This window comes from Carassius carassius, unplaced genomic scaffold (assembly GCF_963082965.1).
Source record: "Carassius carassius unplaced genomic scaffold, fCarCar2.1 SCAFFOLD_62, whole genome shotgun sequence".
In the NCBI taxonomy this organism is placed as follows: domain Eukaryota; kingdom Metazoa; phylum Chordata; class Actinopteri; order Cypriniformes; family Cyprinidae; genus Carassius; species Carassius carassius.
This window is the reverse complement of record NW_026775179.1, coordinates 227,907-247,678: the sequence shown is the minus strand read 5'-3', so window position 1 is coordinate 247,678 and position 19,772 is coordinate 227,907. Positions and strand designations below refer to the sequence as shown.

Below are 19,772 nucleotides of genomic sequence, written 5' to 3'. Positions count from 1 at the left end.
GCCCTTCTACACTCTCGCCTGGCTGCGCGTGTGGCTTCACAGTGCCATGGCTCAGGCTTTGGTCTAGGGCTAATTGCTCTTATTGGAGCTACAGTGTCCAGGACCTCAGAACAGGTTGACAAAAAAAAACATTTGTTAATTGCTCTGTATCATAGGCAGCGGAACTACTGTTTGCTTGCACATGAGCAGCGAAAAAGGAAGAAAAACACAAGGTGTCGGGCTTAAAAGTGCGGCCATGACGTACAGGAGCAGGTGGTTTTGCTAAATCCTTAAACTCAATCAAACATGACAGGACAATGATCCAAAAAAACAGCATCAGACACTAATACATTATCAATAGGCAACCCATAGGACAATACAAGATCCAATAAATGGCCATGTATTTGTGTAGATCCTGCAACATGTTGAATTAAATTAAAACCATCAATCAAATCTAAAAACTATTTCGCCATAGCCTTTGAAGGGCAACAGACATGTACATTAAAATCACCAACAATTAGAATCTTATCAGAATTAGTCCTTATAACAGCAATAAAATCAGAAAAATCATTAAAGTCCTTATGCTTTGGCGGCCGATATATCACCACACACAGAACATGATTTCACGCACCCAGTTCAAAACAGCTTCAAATGAAGTAAAAGCCATGGACAATGTGTGGCAATTCCTCCACGTCCAGTCGTACGGGGTCTGTTTATAAAAGTACACTCGGGAGGTAACAGTTCCGAAAAGGCAATGGACTCACCCAGATTAATCCATGTTTCCGTAATAAAAAAATAAATCCAATGATTGGGTAATGAAGAAATCCTTCAGAAAAAACAACTTATTCATCACAGATCTTGCATTTACAAGCGCACACCTAGTTGAAGCCTGGACGCGGCTAGCTGCCGAAACTACCCGGCTCAGCCTTCAGGTGGAGCAGGTGCTTTGGTATATCAGCCAGATAAAAAGGGGCCGACTTTGAAGATCCCTTGTTATATTCAGCGCACAAATCCACCAAAACTTTGATATTTAAGAGCTCTATACGATCATACGTCCGCAGAGAGTCAGTGGTCCTGATGATATTTAATAAAAACAGTATAAAACTTTTAACAACCAGGAGAGCCAAACGGCTGTGTGTGTGTGTATATATATATATATATATATATATATATATATATATATATATATATATATATATATATATATATATACCTACCGTATTTTCCGGACTATAAGTCGCACTTTTTTTTCATAGTTTGGCTGGTCCTGCGACTTATAGTCAGGTGCGACTTATTTATCAAAATTAATTTGACATGAACCAAAAGAAATGAACTGAGACATGAACCAAGAGAAAACATTACCGTCTACAGGCGCGAAATGGCGCTCTATGCTGCTCAGTGCTCCTGTAGCCTACCACTGAAAACATAGAGCGCCCTCTCGCGGCTGTAGATGGTAATGTTTTCTCTTGGTTCTTGGTTTTAAATAAATGCGACTTATAGTCCAGTGCGACTTATGTTTTTTCCTCATCATGACGTATTTTTGGACTGATGCGACTTATACTCAGGTGCGACTTATGGTCCGAAAAATACAGTATGTGTATATATGTGTGTGTGTGTATATATATATATATGTGTATATATGTGTATATATGTATATGTATGTGTGTGTGTGTGTATATGTGTGTGTGTATACTAGGGCTGTCACTTTTGTGAAAAAATCATTAGCAATTTTTAAGACATAAGTGTTCATTGAATCGATTGTAAAATCGATTTTCCATGTCTAAAAAAAAGACGTTTCCTTTTTCAACGTCAAATAATGATCGAACGTAAAGAGAGTGCTGGAAACGAGAACAGGCCATGTGTGTGTGTTTTTTTTTTTTTATTGAATGTAACCGACACTTAGGCTAGGCGGCACTAGGTAGGCATGTGCAAAAAGGCTAGGGCCATTACAAATTTATTGGACAGGAAAACAAGTCGATCAACATTTTCGGGGTCCAGAGCAGAGCGTTTTTTATTCACTATATGTCCAGCTGTTGAGAAGACGTGCTCGGACGGCACTGATGTCCCAGGGACACTCAGCTACAGCTGCGCAAGGTGGGGGTATTACTGCCAATTTTCCACCACAAAAGCCGGTCACTGTCAGCCTACAATGCTCCTTTTCATAACTCAGAATCTCCTTTAACTAGATGCGCGAATGAGGCGAATTCGCGTCTACCACGCCGCGAGACCTCCAGACGCGCATAAACGCGTCTTTACATTGACTTAACATTGAAATCATTCGCGCCAGACACTCTATTCGCGTTTGCTGTGAATGCAGCATAAGAGGTCGCTTTCGACATCACTGGGTCTTATAGGCGCGTATTTTTTGTCTAGCTTTTGCAAGGCATACTGCACTCTCGGAATTCTTTATTTTCTTTTTCTGCTTGTTTGTGAATTTTGTTACATGTATATTTTTTATTTGTTTAATAATTTTAAAATTAAAAGTGTACATATTTGGTTAAAATCGATTCCCTATTTTCATTTTCGAAACTTTTTTTGGTTGGTCCGATCGATTGTGCAATCGATTTTCGAACTAAAAGTGACAGCCCTAGTGTATATGTGGTTATGTATGTGTATGTGTGTATCTGTCTGGCAAGTAAACTACAAAATTTACTAGCCAATGGCAAATCAATTGCCAAGGTGTCCGTAGAGGGTTGCAATCCTAGGTTCCTATCTAATGATGAAGAATTGACAGAGCAGCCATCAAGTCCTAGACAACATTCTTAGTTATTACATGCATTAGGTCCTATAATTAAAGGGTTAGTTCACCCAGATAGCAAAATTATGTAATTAATAACTTACCCTCATGTTGTTTCAAACCCGTAAGACCCGTTTATCTTTGGACCAGAGTTTAAGATATTTTAGATTTAGTCCGAGAGTCCCTCCATTGAAGCTGTGTGTACGGTATACTGTCCATGTCCAGAAAGGTAAGAAAAACATCATCAAAGTAGTCCATGTGACATCAGAGGGTCAGTTAGAATTTTTTGGATCATCGAAAATACATTTTGGTCCAAAAATAGCAAAAACTATGACTTTATTCAGCATTGTCTTCTCTTCCGTGTCTGTTGTGAGAGAGAGTTCAAAACAAAGCAATCTGGATATCCGGTTCGCAAACGAATCATTCAGTTCACCAAATCGAACTGAATCGTTTTTAACGGTTCACATCTTTAATACGCATTAATCCACAAATGACTTAAACTGTTAACTTTTTTAATGTGGCTGACACTCCCTCTGAGTCAAACAAACCAATATCCCGGAGTAATTCATGTACTCAAACAGTACACTGACTGAACTGCTGTGAAGAGAGAACTGAAGATGCGAGCCGAGCCAGATAACGAACAATAGACTGACTCGTTCACGAGTCAAAAACCGGTTGCATCGGTTTTCGGATCACCAGTAGTTCTTTCGGAGAGTTCGATTCAATAAACTGGTTGAAGAAAACGATTCAACGGTACTTTTGCGCTCGATGTAATGGCGTCATTTGTGATGATTGCCCTTGATTCAAGCCTTCGGTTTATATAAACAAGAGAATCAGTTCGGTTCAGGCTTTCTGTGTGTCAGTCTGCTTCACACTGAATCACACATGCGCAGTATCATCAGCTCTTCGGTTCTCGAATCGGACGCGTCTGACAGAAACTGTTCCTGACTCGAGAACGAGTCAGTCTGTTCTTCGTTATCTGGCTCGGCTCGGTGTTCAACTTCAGTTCTCTCTTCACAGCAGTTCAGTCAGTGTACTGTTTGAGTACATGAATTACTCCGGTATATTGGTTTGTTTGAACTCAGAGGGAGTGTCAGCCACATTAAAAAAGTTAACAGCTTAAGTCATTTGTGGATTAATTAGAGATGCGAACAATCTAAAACGATTCGGTTCGATTTGGTGAACTGAATGATTTGTTCGCGAATCGGATATCCAGACTGCTTTATTTTGAACTCTCTCTCACAACAGACACGGAAGAGAAGACAATGCTGAATAAAGTCGTCGTTTGTGCTATTTTTGGACCAAAATGTATTTTCGATGATCCAAAAAATTCTAACTGACCCTCTGATGTCACATGGACTACTTTGATGTTTTTCTTACCTTTCTGAACATGGACAGTATACCGTACACACAGCTTCAATGGAGGAACTGAGAGCTCTCAGACTAAATCTAAAATATCTTAAACTGTGTTCCAAAGATAAACGGAGGTCTTAGGGGTTTGAAACAACATGAGGGTAAGTTATTAAATAAATAATTTTGCTATCTGGGTGAACTAACCCTTTAACACCTCTGTTTTTTTTTCAGAATTTCGCAGTAATTACTCCTCCAGGTTTTTATATTGACTCTACATTCCGTTAAGTTTTCAAATTCGTATGTTTCTCCAGGCCTCTAAGAAATATAGATCGGAGCATCATCAGCATAACCGTAAAGCTAACACCATGCTTCCTAATAGGTCTGTGTATCACCAGCAAAGTCATGATATGATACGCATCATGATACAGAGGCTACAATACGTTATTACGATACAAGACTGCACTGAACCTCAGTAGAATTTAGTAAAACAGCGGTTTATGAAACACTGCATACTTTAGAGTCAGTGCTTACTATAAGCATTTGACCTCTTCAATATCAAAGGCCTCCATAACTGTACCACAGTACAATATAGGTAATGGCATATGTTTAATGTTTACATTGGGCACTCTCCACTAGGTACAACATTCTGATTGTTTGCATTTTGTTTTTAAGCCCATAAATAATAGTCATTCTAATAAATTTATATTGTAATGTACTCTTTCTCTCTCTCTTGTAAATTAACTTGATGAATTACAATGAGAATAGAATATTGAAGAGGAGATTGCTAAACTGCAAGCTAATGGTTGTTTTAAGAAAGCAAGTGTGTTTATAGTGGAAAGAGAGGTGTGCACAAGGTTGCCAGGTTGACTAAGTAACATGCTTAACAGATATTTCCATATTGTGCAATGTTTCGGTGATAACCTCTCTTTATATCAGGCAACCCAGGTTGTGTTCCTCAACAGCCAGATCAAACCTTGTTGTAACCTATATATTATGCTTTATTCATTACTTTTTAAAAACCTGCACTTTTTCACTCAATTTTAAACTGTGTTCTTGTATCCAAATTAAGCACTGTCCAATCGATATTCGATTGTCTAATCTCTGTGATGATAAATTGTTGTATCGATATTTTCAACACAGCACTACTTCCTGATGATATCTCCGAAGGGCAAAATGTAAAGCATGAACCCCCTCCCCCACCCCCAAATTAAATAACATATACACAAATATACTTTGGGACTATTGCCTAGTTTATAAATAGAAAAAAAGCACTATGCCAAAAGCTGCAGACCCTTGTGGCAAAAAAAAAAAAACTTTTCATTAATGTAAAAGGTGTATATTGAACTTTTTGTTGTCTTTTTTTAATAGGAAACATCCAACTGTACTTCATGATCAGTTTATGATTCAAGCATGTGTGTTAGTACTTTTAGTTGAAAGACTTCTCATTTGCACACGTTGGAGAGCTCATAGTTTTATACATTATATATATTTACAAAAAAAAATGTAATTGATTTTAATATTTTCTGATTGTACTGTACATATAGATGTGCTTTGGTTCTATCTGTTATTGTCACTTATGATTTATTTATTATTTACTGTTTTTGCAGAATGTCAAGTCTGCATTGACTGTGGATCAACTTATTGAACATGTTAAGGTATAAGGCTGCCTCAGTCTTTTTTTGTTTTTGTTTTTGATATTTTAATTAATGCATTCAAGAGGTTAGCAATAGCAAGTTCGCTTTGGCAGCATATAAGAGGGCCCATCTACTCTTCAGATATCTCTCCAAAGCCACACTCCGAGACGTTAACAGCCAGAGCATAGTCTGCAAACCATCATTAGAAACACTGTAATCTAAAGTAACAGTCATTATCTGGTGTAGCAACAATCTGATTTAATTACAGTACTCTCATCCTCATGGACTGCCCAGTCTTAGGTGTCTTTACTTTTACGAACATTGCAGCTTATTGGTTAGTTTGTTCTGGCCACATATGCAGTCCTCATTCCTCCCTTCAGCATGCCAATTGCATGTAGGCGAGCAGAAAGTCTAGGCTGCTTCTTGTTTTAATTTATGGAAAACAAAAATGTAAAGCTTTTTTTGGATTTTACTGAATTCTTAAAAATATTTAAGAACCTTTGCTGATGGATTGTTCATTAGATTGTGATCATGCAGTCTGTGCTTTTTGCTAGACTAGTGCGGTAGAAGATGTACAAGCAGAGGTGGGTGAGTTTATTCGTCGGACTCCTCAGGCTGACCTCCAGCTGGCAGCAGGCAGGGTGGCATTAGAGCTAGTTTCAAGATCCCAGAAAGATGGCAACTTCTACCCTCAGTGTGCATTTCTACAGCTGATGGAGACTCGGTACCTCTGCTACAGGTTTGAACTCAACTGCTCAGACCCTGTTTCCCATCTCCTAGTGTGTTTGTGTAAATATGTTCATTGTCTTGTTTGTTTATTTTTTTGGAAATGTAGTGTGTGCCCTGGACTACTCTCACTGGCAATGGTGAAGAAAGATTTCCATCTCTGTCAGATTGCTTTTCAAATATTTTCTGACATTCCTGAGGCTGTCACCTGCGCTTATCTCAAAACTATTCTCAGGTGAGTCTTGTGCTGACATTAAGACCTTTACACCCTCAATAACTTAGCCATAAAACTGTTTTCCAGAATGTCACAGTATTTTTTTTTATAAGCAAATACGTGCACACACTAGTGTTGCTTTAGTCAACGAAAATTGTGACTAGATATCGTCGTCAAAAAAACTTTATCATGTGACGAAAACAAGATGAGACACAACGTAAATGTAAAATCAATTACGTAAAAAATTTAAAATCAATTGTAAAATCAAAACGTAAAATCAATTGTTGACAAATAAAAATTAGACTAAATGTGGTTTACAAAAAAAACTATGCTAAAATGTCTCTTCATTTTCATTGATCAAAACGAGGCGAAACAAAATGTTAACGTTATCTTCTCCCCGGTGATTTCCAACTGTTTTTGAAGTAATTTGCCAGTATGGCCAGTACAAGTCTTGTGATGAATGAGTTGATGAATTAATAATTTCTTTATGTACAAACTTAAAACAATCTTAAACTATTGGCTGTATTTCGCATCAAACACAAGACAACTTTAAGCAAATAGTTTATAATTCATATCTAAATTAATTTTAATTCTATTTTTTATACAATAAAAAATTAAATGTACTTCAAGTAAGAAGCCTTGGACAAACTATGCAAAAAAAAAAGTTTACATAAAACCTTTTTCATCAAAAAGCACCTGATGGAGTTAGAGCTTCACGTTAAACTGCTTCTATTTCACACAACACCGGCACAGACATGCATGTTCAGAAGTTGATTGTATGAGTTTGCGTGCACTCAAAGCGAACATCCGGCAACACCGCAATGATGTCATATGTTCCGCGTTTACCCAAGCAAACTTGCGGACGCGTCGAGTATAAATCAGCTTTGACACAGAAAGGAGATCGCTATGGTCAGTACAGCTGGGGTTTGTCTTTGGGAGTAAAATGGGCAGATTTTTTATTTATTTTATTTACATTTGTGTGTGTACCTCTAACATGTTAGGTTGATAAAATAAATGTAAGTTTAAATCGAAGTCTAAAGTGTCTGGAATGGATGTATTCTTGAGTCTATAAAGTAACAATAATATACTAAGATAACCTTGTTTGAAATGGGTTTGGCTAAAAGAAAATGTTGGTTTCGTCTATACTACTAGGTACTTTTACTATATTGACTGGGCTAAATAGAATGGCATTACTAAAAATTAGGAGTGTCCCCAACTAAGGATTTTCATAGTGGAATCGGAATTTTCGAATCTTGCCGATATTCGACTGATAGTCTAATCATATGTTTGGAGCGGAGCAAAATACATTAACCCTCTGGGGTTCTTCGGCCATTTATGACCCGAAATATATATATATCTTTTAAATGTTAAAAATCGTAGCTTCATCTGAATGGTCCGAAACTTGGTGACTTTATTGGTACTTGGTATATGAACACCCAAAAAAATTGGGGACAGGATTTGAAAAGTCTAAGTGGTCGTAAAAAAAAAAGTCACACTCAGGGTCTTCGGGTCAAAAATGACCCGCCATAGGAAATAAATGGGAAATTGGCAAAAATATGAGAACACTGAGTTTTTTTGTTTGTACAATCTACAAATCAGCCACGATGCAGAAAAAAAGCACACAACCGTGAAGGGGTGAATCTCTAAAACATCAAGAGTGCAAAACAGACAAAAAATTCACACAAACACACACACTTATACACACAAACACACGCACACACAAATGAAAGTGTGTCAATGCAAAAGCTAATTTTGGGAAATGTGTGAAATAAAAGCAATTCATCAATGTAAGAAATAAAGTGCACAGCAATGAAAGCATGAGGCTGTAAGTATCAAGGTTGCAAAATAGACACACTCATACACACACACACACATATAGGGAAATATGAGACTGGTGAAACTGTAACAGAGAAATGTGAGAATATGTGAAATAAAATCAGTGAATCAAATAAAGGGGAGACACTGGATCCAAAATGCAAAAGTTACACACCATGTCTCTCTCTTGAACACACACACAAACACACACACAAGCACGCATGCACACACGCACAAACAGAGTAAGGTCAAAGGATGGAATTCTTCCCTAGTAACCTCCAGGCCTATTGCACCACCTGTTTATAAAATCAAGAAGCCAATCACAGCATCTGTTGACACACACACAAGGATATACTAGACTGGTGAGCCTGTAACAGAGAAATATGAGAATATGTGAAATAAAATCAATGAATAAAATAAAGGGGAGACATTGGGTCCAAAATTCAAAAGTCACATACTATGTCTCTCTCTAATAAAAGGTTAATAAAAATGTTATGATTGAAATAATGTAACTTTTTTAATTAAGTTAGGATTAAAACAATGGGTAACAAAATGCTTTCCATTTGTTCTCTTTCTAGTGCAAAATTTCAGGTTTGACTGTATTATAAAGTAAAACTGGCACTTGAAATTACCATTTAAACCAACCAAAAAAAACAAAAAAAGACACAAATAGTCTGAGAATCTGTGATTTATATATTAAAATCCACAACCACAATTTAAAATGGTAAAAATTTGCTATTGCATGATAAAAATGCTTAATTTGTCCACCAGATGGCACCAATCTAATTTCAAAAATTGTTTTCTATATGCCTTGGCTGTACTTTAAAATAAAATACAGCATTAATAAAAACATATATATATAAATTTTCTATTATATTCAATGGGAAAAAAATTATCATAATTATTGCATAAAATTCATTATCATAAAATTCTCTCAAAACACCAAAAAAGAAAGAAAAAATATTATTGAACAAAAATGCATTTGATTGATTTTACTGAAAAAAAGTATACCTGAATCCCACCCTCCGGGTCATTTTTGACCCGAAGGTCCTGAGTGTGACTCATAAATGAAGAACCCCAGAGGGTTAACAAGAGTCAAGTCAGACATTCGACTAACATAAATACTAATGTTAACACACAGGGAAAATGTGTAACGAACACCTTGGCAGATATAAACGGGGTAAATGTTTTGTTTTGATGAACAGATAGCTAACACTTAACGTCACAATTTTATTATTATTATTTGTTTTACAATAGTGCTCCCATTATAACGTTAGCCTAAAATGTTAGCAGTTAATGTTCTGCCTTTCTGTTTTGAGCTGCGCGTGCTGAAGGTGAGGCATGAGGCAGTATAGGGAGGCATTTGATAGCAAGTTTTTAATCAATGGGATTCAACTCATAATTTCATATAGAATACGCTTCGTTATTTATACAATATAACATTAATATTAAGACTTATAGACTATTTGCAAAAAGTGCTGAATGTACATGAACATATCTGCACATGAAACTAAAGTAAAAGATATCTGAAAACATAGAAAACATATCTGTGGGGCTCTGAATGCGAACTCCTTTTTGTGGACGCATTCTTCACGAAACAATGTGCAGAAACACGGCAGCTAAACTCAAAAAATTCATAGCGTTTTAGTATAATGGTCTTATTATAATAGTATGTATATTACAGTCCCATCAGTTATTAATATTCTGCATTGTAGTTTGACCTGCTCGCGCTGTGCGCTGAAGAGAGATCACCGTAGTACTACAATGAAGTGCTTGACTCAAAACCAAATGCATCTTATATGTTAAATATATCCACGAGAAGAGAATAGAAATCAATTTACCATTACACCCCTACTTATATTTGTATTAACGTTTCATGCGACTTGTACACCTATGCAACTTTTGTTTTTGTTTTTTCCCTGAACATTGTGCAGTTTACTTATGCCCCTCCCCTCGAATGCAGAGGAGCCAATGGCAGTCGAGTGTCAGTTGCACGAGGAGTGGAACTCGGACATCTTTAGCAACCCTCTACATTGCGAGTAAATCACTCACATATGCGACAATTTTACTCTGGACAACTAAATGATGTCTATCATTAGCCATTGGCTAATAAATTCTTAGATTTTACTTGCCAGTGTGTGTGGTTTCTCCGGTAGCAGGCGGAGCTAATGCGCAAATGGCAATTTCATTGGCTGGCGCGGATCTTATACATCCCTGTTTTGATTTCAGCAAATCAGTTTCGACCGAACGCAGACAATGTGATCAATATTCATGAACCCTGCAGCTCATCAATCTGTAGTGCATTGTATATTGTTAGTAGAATTAGTAGTAGTATTATCTTTTAATAATTTATCTATTTTTTTTTTCATTTACAGAAGCCTTGAAGAACTAACAATAATCTTAAGGATCACCACCAGTCTTAAGTTGTTAAAATGACAAAAATGCATTTATACATTCCTTTCCAAGTTTTAGTTCTAATCATTAAAGTTCTATCATTAAATTGTGCTTTATTATCATAATACTATTATATAATCCTTGATTGACTAATAAGCAAAGATTTAAAGTGATAGTTCCCCCAAAAATCATAATTATTTTATTAATAACTCACCCTCAAGCAGTTTGTCATATCCAGTTCGCGAACGAATCATTCGATGTAACCGGATCTTTTTGAACCAGTTCACCTAATCGAAACTGAATCGTTTTAAATGGTTCGCGTCTCCAATACGCATTAATCCACAAATGACTTAATCTGTTAACTTTTTTTAATGTGGCTGATACTCCCTCTGAGTGCAAACAAACCAATATCCCGGAGTAATTCATTTACTCAAACAGTACACTGACTGAACTGCTGTGGAGAGAGAACTGAAGATGAACACCGAGCCTAGCCAGATAATGACTCGTTCATGAGTCAAGAACCGTTTCTGTCAGATGTGTCCGATTCGAGAACAGAGTAGCTGATGATACTGCGCATGTGTGATTCCGCGTGAAGCAGACCGAAACACAGAGCATCTGAACCGAACTGATTCTTTTGGTGATTAATTCTGAACTGATTCTGTGCTAATGTTATGAGCCCAGGTAAACTGAAGGCTTGAATCAAGGGCAATCATCGCCAATGACGCCATTACGTCGAGCGCAAAAGAACCGGTGAACCGTTTTCTTCAACTGGTTTATTGAATCAAACTGTCCGAAAGAACTACTGGTGATCTGAAAACCAACGCAAGTCATTGTCTGTCTCGGCTCTGTGTTCATCTTCAGTTCCACAGTACCGTACACACAGTTTAGGGTTGTTTAGGTTTCAGTGCCATAAAGAAACATTGATTTGATGGTTTTTATGCTGAAAAAATTTGTGCCTGTGGTACTTGTAACACTGATTCCAGGTATCCTGAGAGGATGGGCAATATAATTTATTTTATACAATTCTTAAACCTAAACAAAACATAGCAAAATGTCCCTAAGCATTTGACCCCAATTCCAATTAAGTCAAAAAAACATTTTTTTTCATCTGCTTAAGCAATGTCATCTTGTGCTTCAGCAATGTATCTCTGGCTAAAACTAGCAAACATTTAAGGTAGTGAGTGCTATTACAAACCTAAATAGAGAACTGTTGTACAGTGTAGGTCAAAAACGCATAAACAAAGGTCTACATTTCAGTGCCTCTCCAAATTAAACTGGCTAAATGTTAAATGTACATTATGTAATCGTACCCTGCGATATATGAACAGTGTTGATCCAGGATGTTGTCATCCATGACTGTAACTTGAGACTTCTCTTGCTTGCATTGTGATCTGTAAACCCTCGCTTCGAGTTACCCACAGTGTTTATTTTAAAATCTTTTATATATCCCTCCATGTAATATTTAATTCCCACTTGAATGGTGGCCCTTCTGTGCCCAAAATTGTGCAAAAACATTGTGGGACAAGGTTTTCATTGTGAGACACAGTGAGCAACTCTGTTTGTCCGAGGGAGCAACTGTATAAAAGAGAGCTTACACTGTCAATTGTACCTTTTGTCCTGGTGAAAATTATACTAAGGTGCAACTTTTATTTCCAGAAAATAGTAACCCAGAAATATACAGTCGTGGCCAAAAGTTTTGAGAATTACATAAATATTGGAAATTGGAAAAGTTGCTGCTTAAGTTTTTATAATAGGAATTTGCATATACTCCAGAATGTTATGAAGAGTGATCAAATGAATTGCATAGTCCTTCTTTGCCATGAAAATGAACTTAATCCCAAAAAAACCTTTCCACTGCATTTCATTGCTGTCATTAAAGGACCTGCTGAGATCATTTCAGTAATCGTCTTGTTAACTCAGGTGAGAATGTTGACGAGCACAAGGCTGGAGATCATTGTCAGGCTGATTGGGTTAGAATGGCAGACTTGACATGTTAAAAGGAGGGTGATGCTTAATCATTGTTCTTCCATTGTTAACCATGGTGACCTGCAAAGAAACGCGTGCAGCCATCGTGTTGCATAAAAATGGCTTCACAGGCAAGGATATTGTGGCTACTAAGATTGCACCTAAATCAACAATTTATAGGATCATCAAGAACTTCAAGGAAAGAGGTTCAATTCTTGTAAAGAAGGCTTCAGGGCGTCCAAGAAAGTCCAGCAAGCGCCAGGACCGTCTCCTAAAGAGGATTCAGCTGCGGGATCGGAGTGCCACCAGTGCAGCGCTTGCTCAGGAATGGCAGCAGGCAGGTGTGAGCGCATTGCACACGCACAGTGAGGCGAAGACTTTTGGAAGATGGCCTGGTGTCAAGAAGGGCAGCAAAGAAGCCACTTCTCTCAAAAAAAAAACATCAGGGACAGATTGATCTTCTGCAGAAAGTATAGTGAATGGACTGCTGAGGACTGGGGCAAAGTCATATTCTCCGTTGAAGCCCCTTTCCGATTGTTTGGGGCATCTGGAAAAAGGCTTGTCCGGAGAAGAAAAGGTGAGCGCTACCATCAGTCCTGTTTTCATGCCAACAGTAAAGCATCCTGACACCATTCATGTGTGGGGTTGCTTCTCATCCAAGGGAGTGGGCTCACTCACAATTCTGCCCAAAAACACAGCCATGAATAAAGAATGGTACCAAAACACCCTCCAACAGCAACTTCTTCCAACAATCCAACAACAGTTTGGTGAAGAACAATGCATTTTCCAGCACTATGGAGTGCCATAAGGCAAAAGTGATAACTAAGTGGCTCGGGGACCAGAATGTTGAAATTTTGGGTCCATGGCCTGGAAACTCCCCAGATCTTAATCCCATTGAAAACTTGTGGTCAATCCTCAAGAGGCGGGTGGACAAACAAAAACCCACTAATTCTGACAAACTCCAAGAAGTGATTATGAAAGAATGGGTTGCTATCAGTCAGGATTTGGCCCAGGAGTTGATTGAGCGCATGCCCAGTCGAATTGCAGAGGTCCTGAAAAAGAAGGGCCAACACTGCAAATACTGACTCTTTGCATAAATGTCATGTAATTGCCGATAAAAGCCTTTGAAATGTATGAAGTGCTTGTAATTATATTTCAGTACATCACAGAAACAACTGAAACAAAGATCTAAAAGCAGTTTAGCAGTAAACTTTTTGAAAACGAATATTTATGTAATTCTCAAAACTTTTGGCCACAACTGTACAGTTGCAATCAAAATGATTCAACCCCTTCTGCTGCGGAGAACAACATTTTATGAAATCAATTCAACAAAGGCATCCGTAAAGTATTAGAGGAAGTTTAATACACTTGAGTGATTCTGAGATTAGAACATTGATAAATCATGATAAAATTCTAATTAGCTCTAAACATTCATGTTCAAAATGATTCAACCCCCTTTGTGCAGAATCTTTTATTCTTTAAAATCACCAATAAACGCTGTCTTTAAGTGTTTAGAAGCTTCTGTCACCTCTCTACTACAGTCTTGGCCCATTCCTCGCCTAAAAAAGCTTCCAGATCACTGATAATCTTTGGTTTTCACATTGCCACTGCTTTCTTTAAATTAAACCAGATATTTGCAGAAAGAATTAAGCCTGGAGACTGAACAGGTCACTCAAGTACATTCTATGACTGATCCTTGAACCAAGCAGTAGTAGATTTGGATGTGTACTTTGGGATGACTGTCCTGCAAGAAAGTACATTGATCATCAGCTTCAGTCTTTGCACCAAAGGCATCACAATATTTGTCAAAATGGCCTGATACTTCAAAGAATCCATGATGTCCTTCATACAGTCAGGATTTCCACTTCCTTCTACAGTAAAGAAACCCCATAACAGGACTGATCCACCTCCAAGTTTGACGATGGAGATGTTGTTCTGCTTATGAGCTTTGCCTTTTTTGCAGCAGACATACCGCTGATCCATGGGTCCAAAAAGTTCTAGTTTGGTCACATCACTCCATAAAACATGCCTCCAGAGCTCCACAGGTCTACACAAATTAATTTTATCAAGTTCAAGTTGGCCTTTTGTTCTTTTTGATCAAGAGTGGTATTCTGCAAGATGTCTCAACATGAAGGCCATACTTGTCTCGTGTTCTTCTTACACACTGCATTGAAATGGTTTTCCTCCTTTTATCGGGGTCATCTTGCAAGTCTTTGGCTGTACATTGCAGGTTTCTCTCAGTTGCTCTGATTAAACATTTTATGATATTTTGCTTTTTTTTTTTTCAAAACCCTCAAAGGATTTCTGGTAAAACACACTTTAAGCTAAGGAATAAGGCTGAGAGCTGTGTCTCTAGGAACTTGCAATGTCTTGGAAATGTTCATATAGCCTTAGCCTTTCTAAAGTAATACAATATTTATTCTCTTTAGCTTTTGTGAAATCTGTTGACATTATTAAAAAACTTATAACTCAAATATTTTACATTATATATTGACAATATGCCAGTGAACTGTTATAGATGCCATTTTTATTTAATCCTGGATCTTCAGAAAAGCTTGTAATTGTAAAGTACTGCAGTCTCTGAGGGGTTGAGTAATTTTGATTGCAACTCTGTGTGTGTGTGTGTGTATATATGTATATATATATATATATATATATGGGGTGTAACGGTATGTGTATTCGTACCGGACCATTTCGGTACAGGGCTTTCGGTACGGTGCATGTGTGTACTGAATGAATGAATGCAATATTTTGTGCGCGGAACATAGGTACATTTTCGTGTGTCCAAACAAACATATTAAGTGGCGGAAGTCTCCGCGTTCAGTGCAAATCCTGCCCTGAAGCTGATTCTAAGGCCGGCGACACACTGGCTGCGTGGCGTGAGCGTGGTGTTTGTGCTGCGTGTCAGTTGCGTGACGGCTGCTTCGCGTTTTCTGTGTCTTTACACACCAGAATCGTGCCTGACGCGGCGATGGCGCGGTGCTGTAGGTGACATAGAGGAATGCCGCCAACAGACCAGGATCTTGTCTTCACGACAACATCTATACTTCATGTTGAGCATAAATATAAAGCCTACTGATAAAGGACACCGTCAACAGTATTGACGGCAAAATAGACTATGTTTGACAGGTGCAATATGCCAGTGTGTCTGTACGTCAGCAGACAGCAAAGCATTGGCCAAGAGCAGAAGGCCCTCCCTCCAGGCTTTTTTTTAGTTGCGAGGTTTTGAAGCTTCATTTTCGCTCAGTCTGAGTTTCAGAGTTTCAGAGCAGAGCTGCATGACAACGCTGCCACAAATCACGTGAGTCGCAAGCTCGCAACTGTGTGGGCGTATCTCCGCAAAGTGGGTGTTGTAAACTCGGCTCTGAAGAAATTGTCTGCAATAGGAGTGCTAATGTAATGTAATAAGTTTTGCCCTTTCGAACCTCAGTTTTCAGAGTTTCAAAACTTTTTTTTCACCTATTGGCACACCAGTTTTCAGATCACTATTTACAAGGTTTCAAATCTTGAAAACAAACTATACACTGGGAGAACAGTGACAAATTCGAAACTCTGAAAAAATGATTGCACAAAACCATTAAAGAGTGTTGCACTTCTGAAGAAGGAAAACTCAAAAACAAAATTGTTTGAAGAGATTCAATTTTTTTTACCACTTTGCAAGCCTGCAAAACTCTGTTTTCAGAGTTTCAAAACTTTTTTTCACACATTCGAACACCATTTTTCAGATCACCATTTACAAGGTTTCAAACCTGGAAAACAATCTAATACAGTGGGAGAACCGTGACAAATTTGAAACTCGGAACAATTCTTTGCGCAACATTGTAAAAAAAAAATGTAGCAGTTCTGAAGAAGGAAATCTCAAAAACAACATACCTTTCAGAACTTTATTTTCAGTTTTGAATCATGGCAGCATTTAAATCCCATATTACTGTACCGAAAATGAACCGAACCGTGACTTTAAAACCAAGGTATGTACCGAACCGTGATTTTTGCGTACCGTTACACCCCTAATATATATATATATATATATATATATATATATATATATATATATATATATATATATATATACACACACACACACACACACACACACACACACACACACACACACACACACACACAAAACCCCTGGCAAAAAGTATGGAAACACCCCTCTCAGAAGATGTTCATTCAAATGTTTAATTGTGTAGAGCAAAAACCAAGCACATATATGCCACAAAACAATTTTCACTCAACAAAACAATATTCTGGCTGTATAAAACACTTAAAAAAAACAACAAAAAAAGATAACTATAGTCAATTATAACTGTTTTTACAGATCAAACAGAGGAAAAAAATATGGAATCACACAAATCTGAGGAAAATTATATGGAATCACCATGCACTTTGCATTTCTAAAACAAACACCTGTATCTGATTACAACTGCTAATTAGTCTGCAGTTAAAAACGAGTGCTTGCACACATTAGTGATGTGTTGAACCAAGATGATTGACATAACTCATGGCTCCAACACGAGAGATGTCAGTTGAAACAAAGGAGAGGATTATCAAACTTCTCAAAGAAGGTAAATCTTCACGGAATGTTGCAAAAGATGTTGGTTGTTCCCAGTCAGCTGTGTCTAAAATCTGGACCAAGTACAAATCAAATGGAAAGGTTGTAAAAGGGAAGCGTACTGGTAGACCAAGAAAGACATCAAAGCGCCAAGACAGAAAACTTAAAGCAATATGCCTTGAAAACAGAAAATGCACAACAAAACAAATGAGGAACAAATGGGCAGAAAGTGGAGTTCAAGTCTGTGACCAGACTGTAAGAAATCGCCTAAAAGAAATGGGATTTACTTACAGAAAAGCCAAACGAAAACCATCATTAACATCTAAACAGAAAAAAAAACAAGGTTTCAGTGGGCTAAAGAAAGACAATCTTGGACTGTGGATGACTGGATGAGAGTTATATTCAGTGATGAATGACTAATCTGCATTGGGCAGGGTGATGATGTTGGAACTTTTGTTTGGTGCCGTTCCAATGAAATTTATAAAGACAACTGCCTGAAGAAAACATGCAAATTTCCACAATCATTAATGATATGGGGTTGTATGTCAGGTAAAGGTATGGGAGAGATGACAGTCATTACATCTTCTAAAAATGCACAAGTTTATGTTGAGATTTTGGACACTTTTTTTATTCCATCAATTGAAAGGATGTTTGGTGATGGTAGCATCATTTTTCAGGATGATAATGCATCGTGCCATAGGGCAAAATCTGTGAAAACATTTCTACAGGAAAGACATATAATGTCAATGGCATGGCCTGCAAATAGTCCGGACCTCAATCCAATTGAAAATCTGTGGTGGAAATGAAAGAAAATGGTCCACGACAAGGCTCCAACCTGCAAAGCTGATCTGGCAACTGCAATAAGACAAAGCTGGAGACAGATTGATGAAGTAAACCGTTTGTCATTAGTTAAATCCATGCCTCAGAAAATTCAAGCTGTTATAAAAGCCAGAGGTGGTGAAACAAAGTACTAGTAGTGTTTTTATTTGGTGATTCCATATAATTTTCCTCAGATTTGTGTGATTCCATATTTTTTTCCTCTGTTTGATCTGTAAAAACAGTTGTAATTGACTATAGTTAGCTATCTTTTTAAGTGTTTTATACAGCCAGAATATTGTTTTGTTGAGTGAAAATTGTTTTGTGGCATATATGTGCTTGGTTTTTGCTCTACACAATTAAACATTTGAATGAACTTCTGAGAGGGGTGATTCCATACTTTTTGCCAGGGGTTGTATGGATGTATGTGTGCGTGTGTGTGTGTGTGTGTGTGTGTGTGTGTGTGTGTGTGTGTGTGTGTATATATATATATATATATATATATATATATATATATATATATATATATATATATGTATATATATATATATATTTTTTTTTTTTTTTTTTTTTTTTACAAAAATGCCTTTTGAAATGAACTGATGAAAACTTTTTTTAATCCTTTGTCTGACTATAGTACTCCAGACTTTGAGATGGAGGCTGTGAATCTTGACAAAGACAGTGTAATTTTCATGAAAGAGCTGACTCAGGCACACAGTCGATCAGATGAGGAAGGTGGACAGCTGAACGGATTCTGCCCCCCAGCACTAGAGAGTGATGTCTCTGATACCCCCAGCAACAAGCTACAAAGAGATCCCTTATCACTGGATATGAGCTGTCCTGTGGGGTTACACAAGGGTGCCCTTCTGTATCCTTTGTCCTTACTGGTATATAGAAAAATTAAGAGAAAAAAAAAAACAACGTATGCCTTTTTTTGTGTTGTTCTGGTTGCATGTTTCCTTTAACCTGACTGATAGAAATGAGGTTCTGCATACAGCATACAGTGACAGATCCCTGCTGCCACATCTAAAAGATCTCACGGTTCCACAGGTCATAGTAAGTATCTGACACACCAACACATCTAGCTTATGTTGGGTATACACTTATTTATTCCCCCAAATTGTGGTACAGAGGTTACTTTGTACCTTTCTAACTTTGTTTGATACAGGACCGATGGGAAAAATATAATCTTTGATCTGTTCTCTCAAATCATTTTTCAAGGTCTTTTTACAGTATCTGAGGTTCCTTTATTTTAAATATTCCCATGATGCCCACAAACAAATTAGAGCTTTACGGACCCCAAGTATTTCTCAGGTCAGTCACCAAACTGCGTGTATTATTTTAAACTATTTTCGTATTGCATATTGTAAGGTTTGTGTTTGTTTTTTTTTGTTGTTTTTTTTTAAGATCATAGACTGGGTTTGCTTACTACTAGATTCTCATTTCACCGTCTTGGCTGTGGCACCAGAAGCCAAAAGATTGGTCTTTGATCTTCACAAATTCGTGAGATCACAGGTAGGGCATGTTTCTTATTGTTGATGGAAAATTTAAATTGTGCTTTTTATTTTATAAAGCATGAATGAA

At 37.4% G+C, this 19,772-nt stretch overlaps 1 protein-coding gene across 2 annotated transcripts in view; it reads left to right on the top strand.

Moving 5' to 3' along the window:
• Positions 1-19,772, top strand: part of nol11 (nucleolar protein 11) — an 86,118-nt gene that overhangs the window by 66,104 nt on the left and 242 nt on the right. For both annotated transcript variants that reach the window (XM_059547551.1, XM_059547550.1), the window contains exons 11-17: positions 5,677-5,724; positions 6,258-6,442; positions 6,539-6,664; positions 18,826-19,056; positions 19,166-19,244; positions 19,410-19,502; positions 19,596-19,703. In XM_059547551.1, coding sequence (XP_059403534.1) covers positions 5,677-5,724; positions 6,258-6,442; positions 6,539-6,664; positions 18,826-19,056; positions 19,166-19,244; positions 19,410-19,502; positions 19,596-19,703 — 870 coding nt within the window. The remainder of the gene's footprint in view (positions 1-5,676; positions 5,725-6,257; positions 6,443-6,538; positions 6,665-18,825; positions 19,057-19,165; positions 19,245-19,409; positions 19,503-19,595; positions 19,704-19,772) is intronic.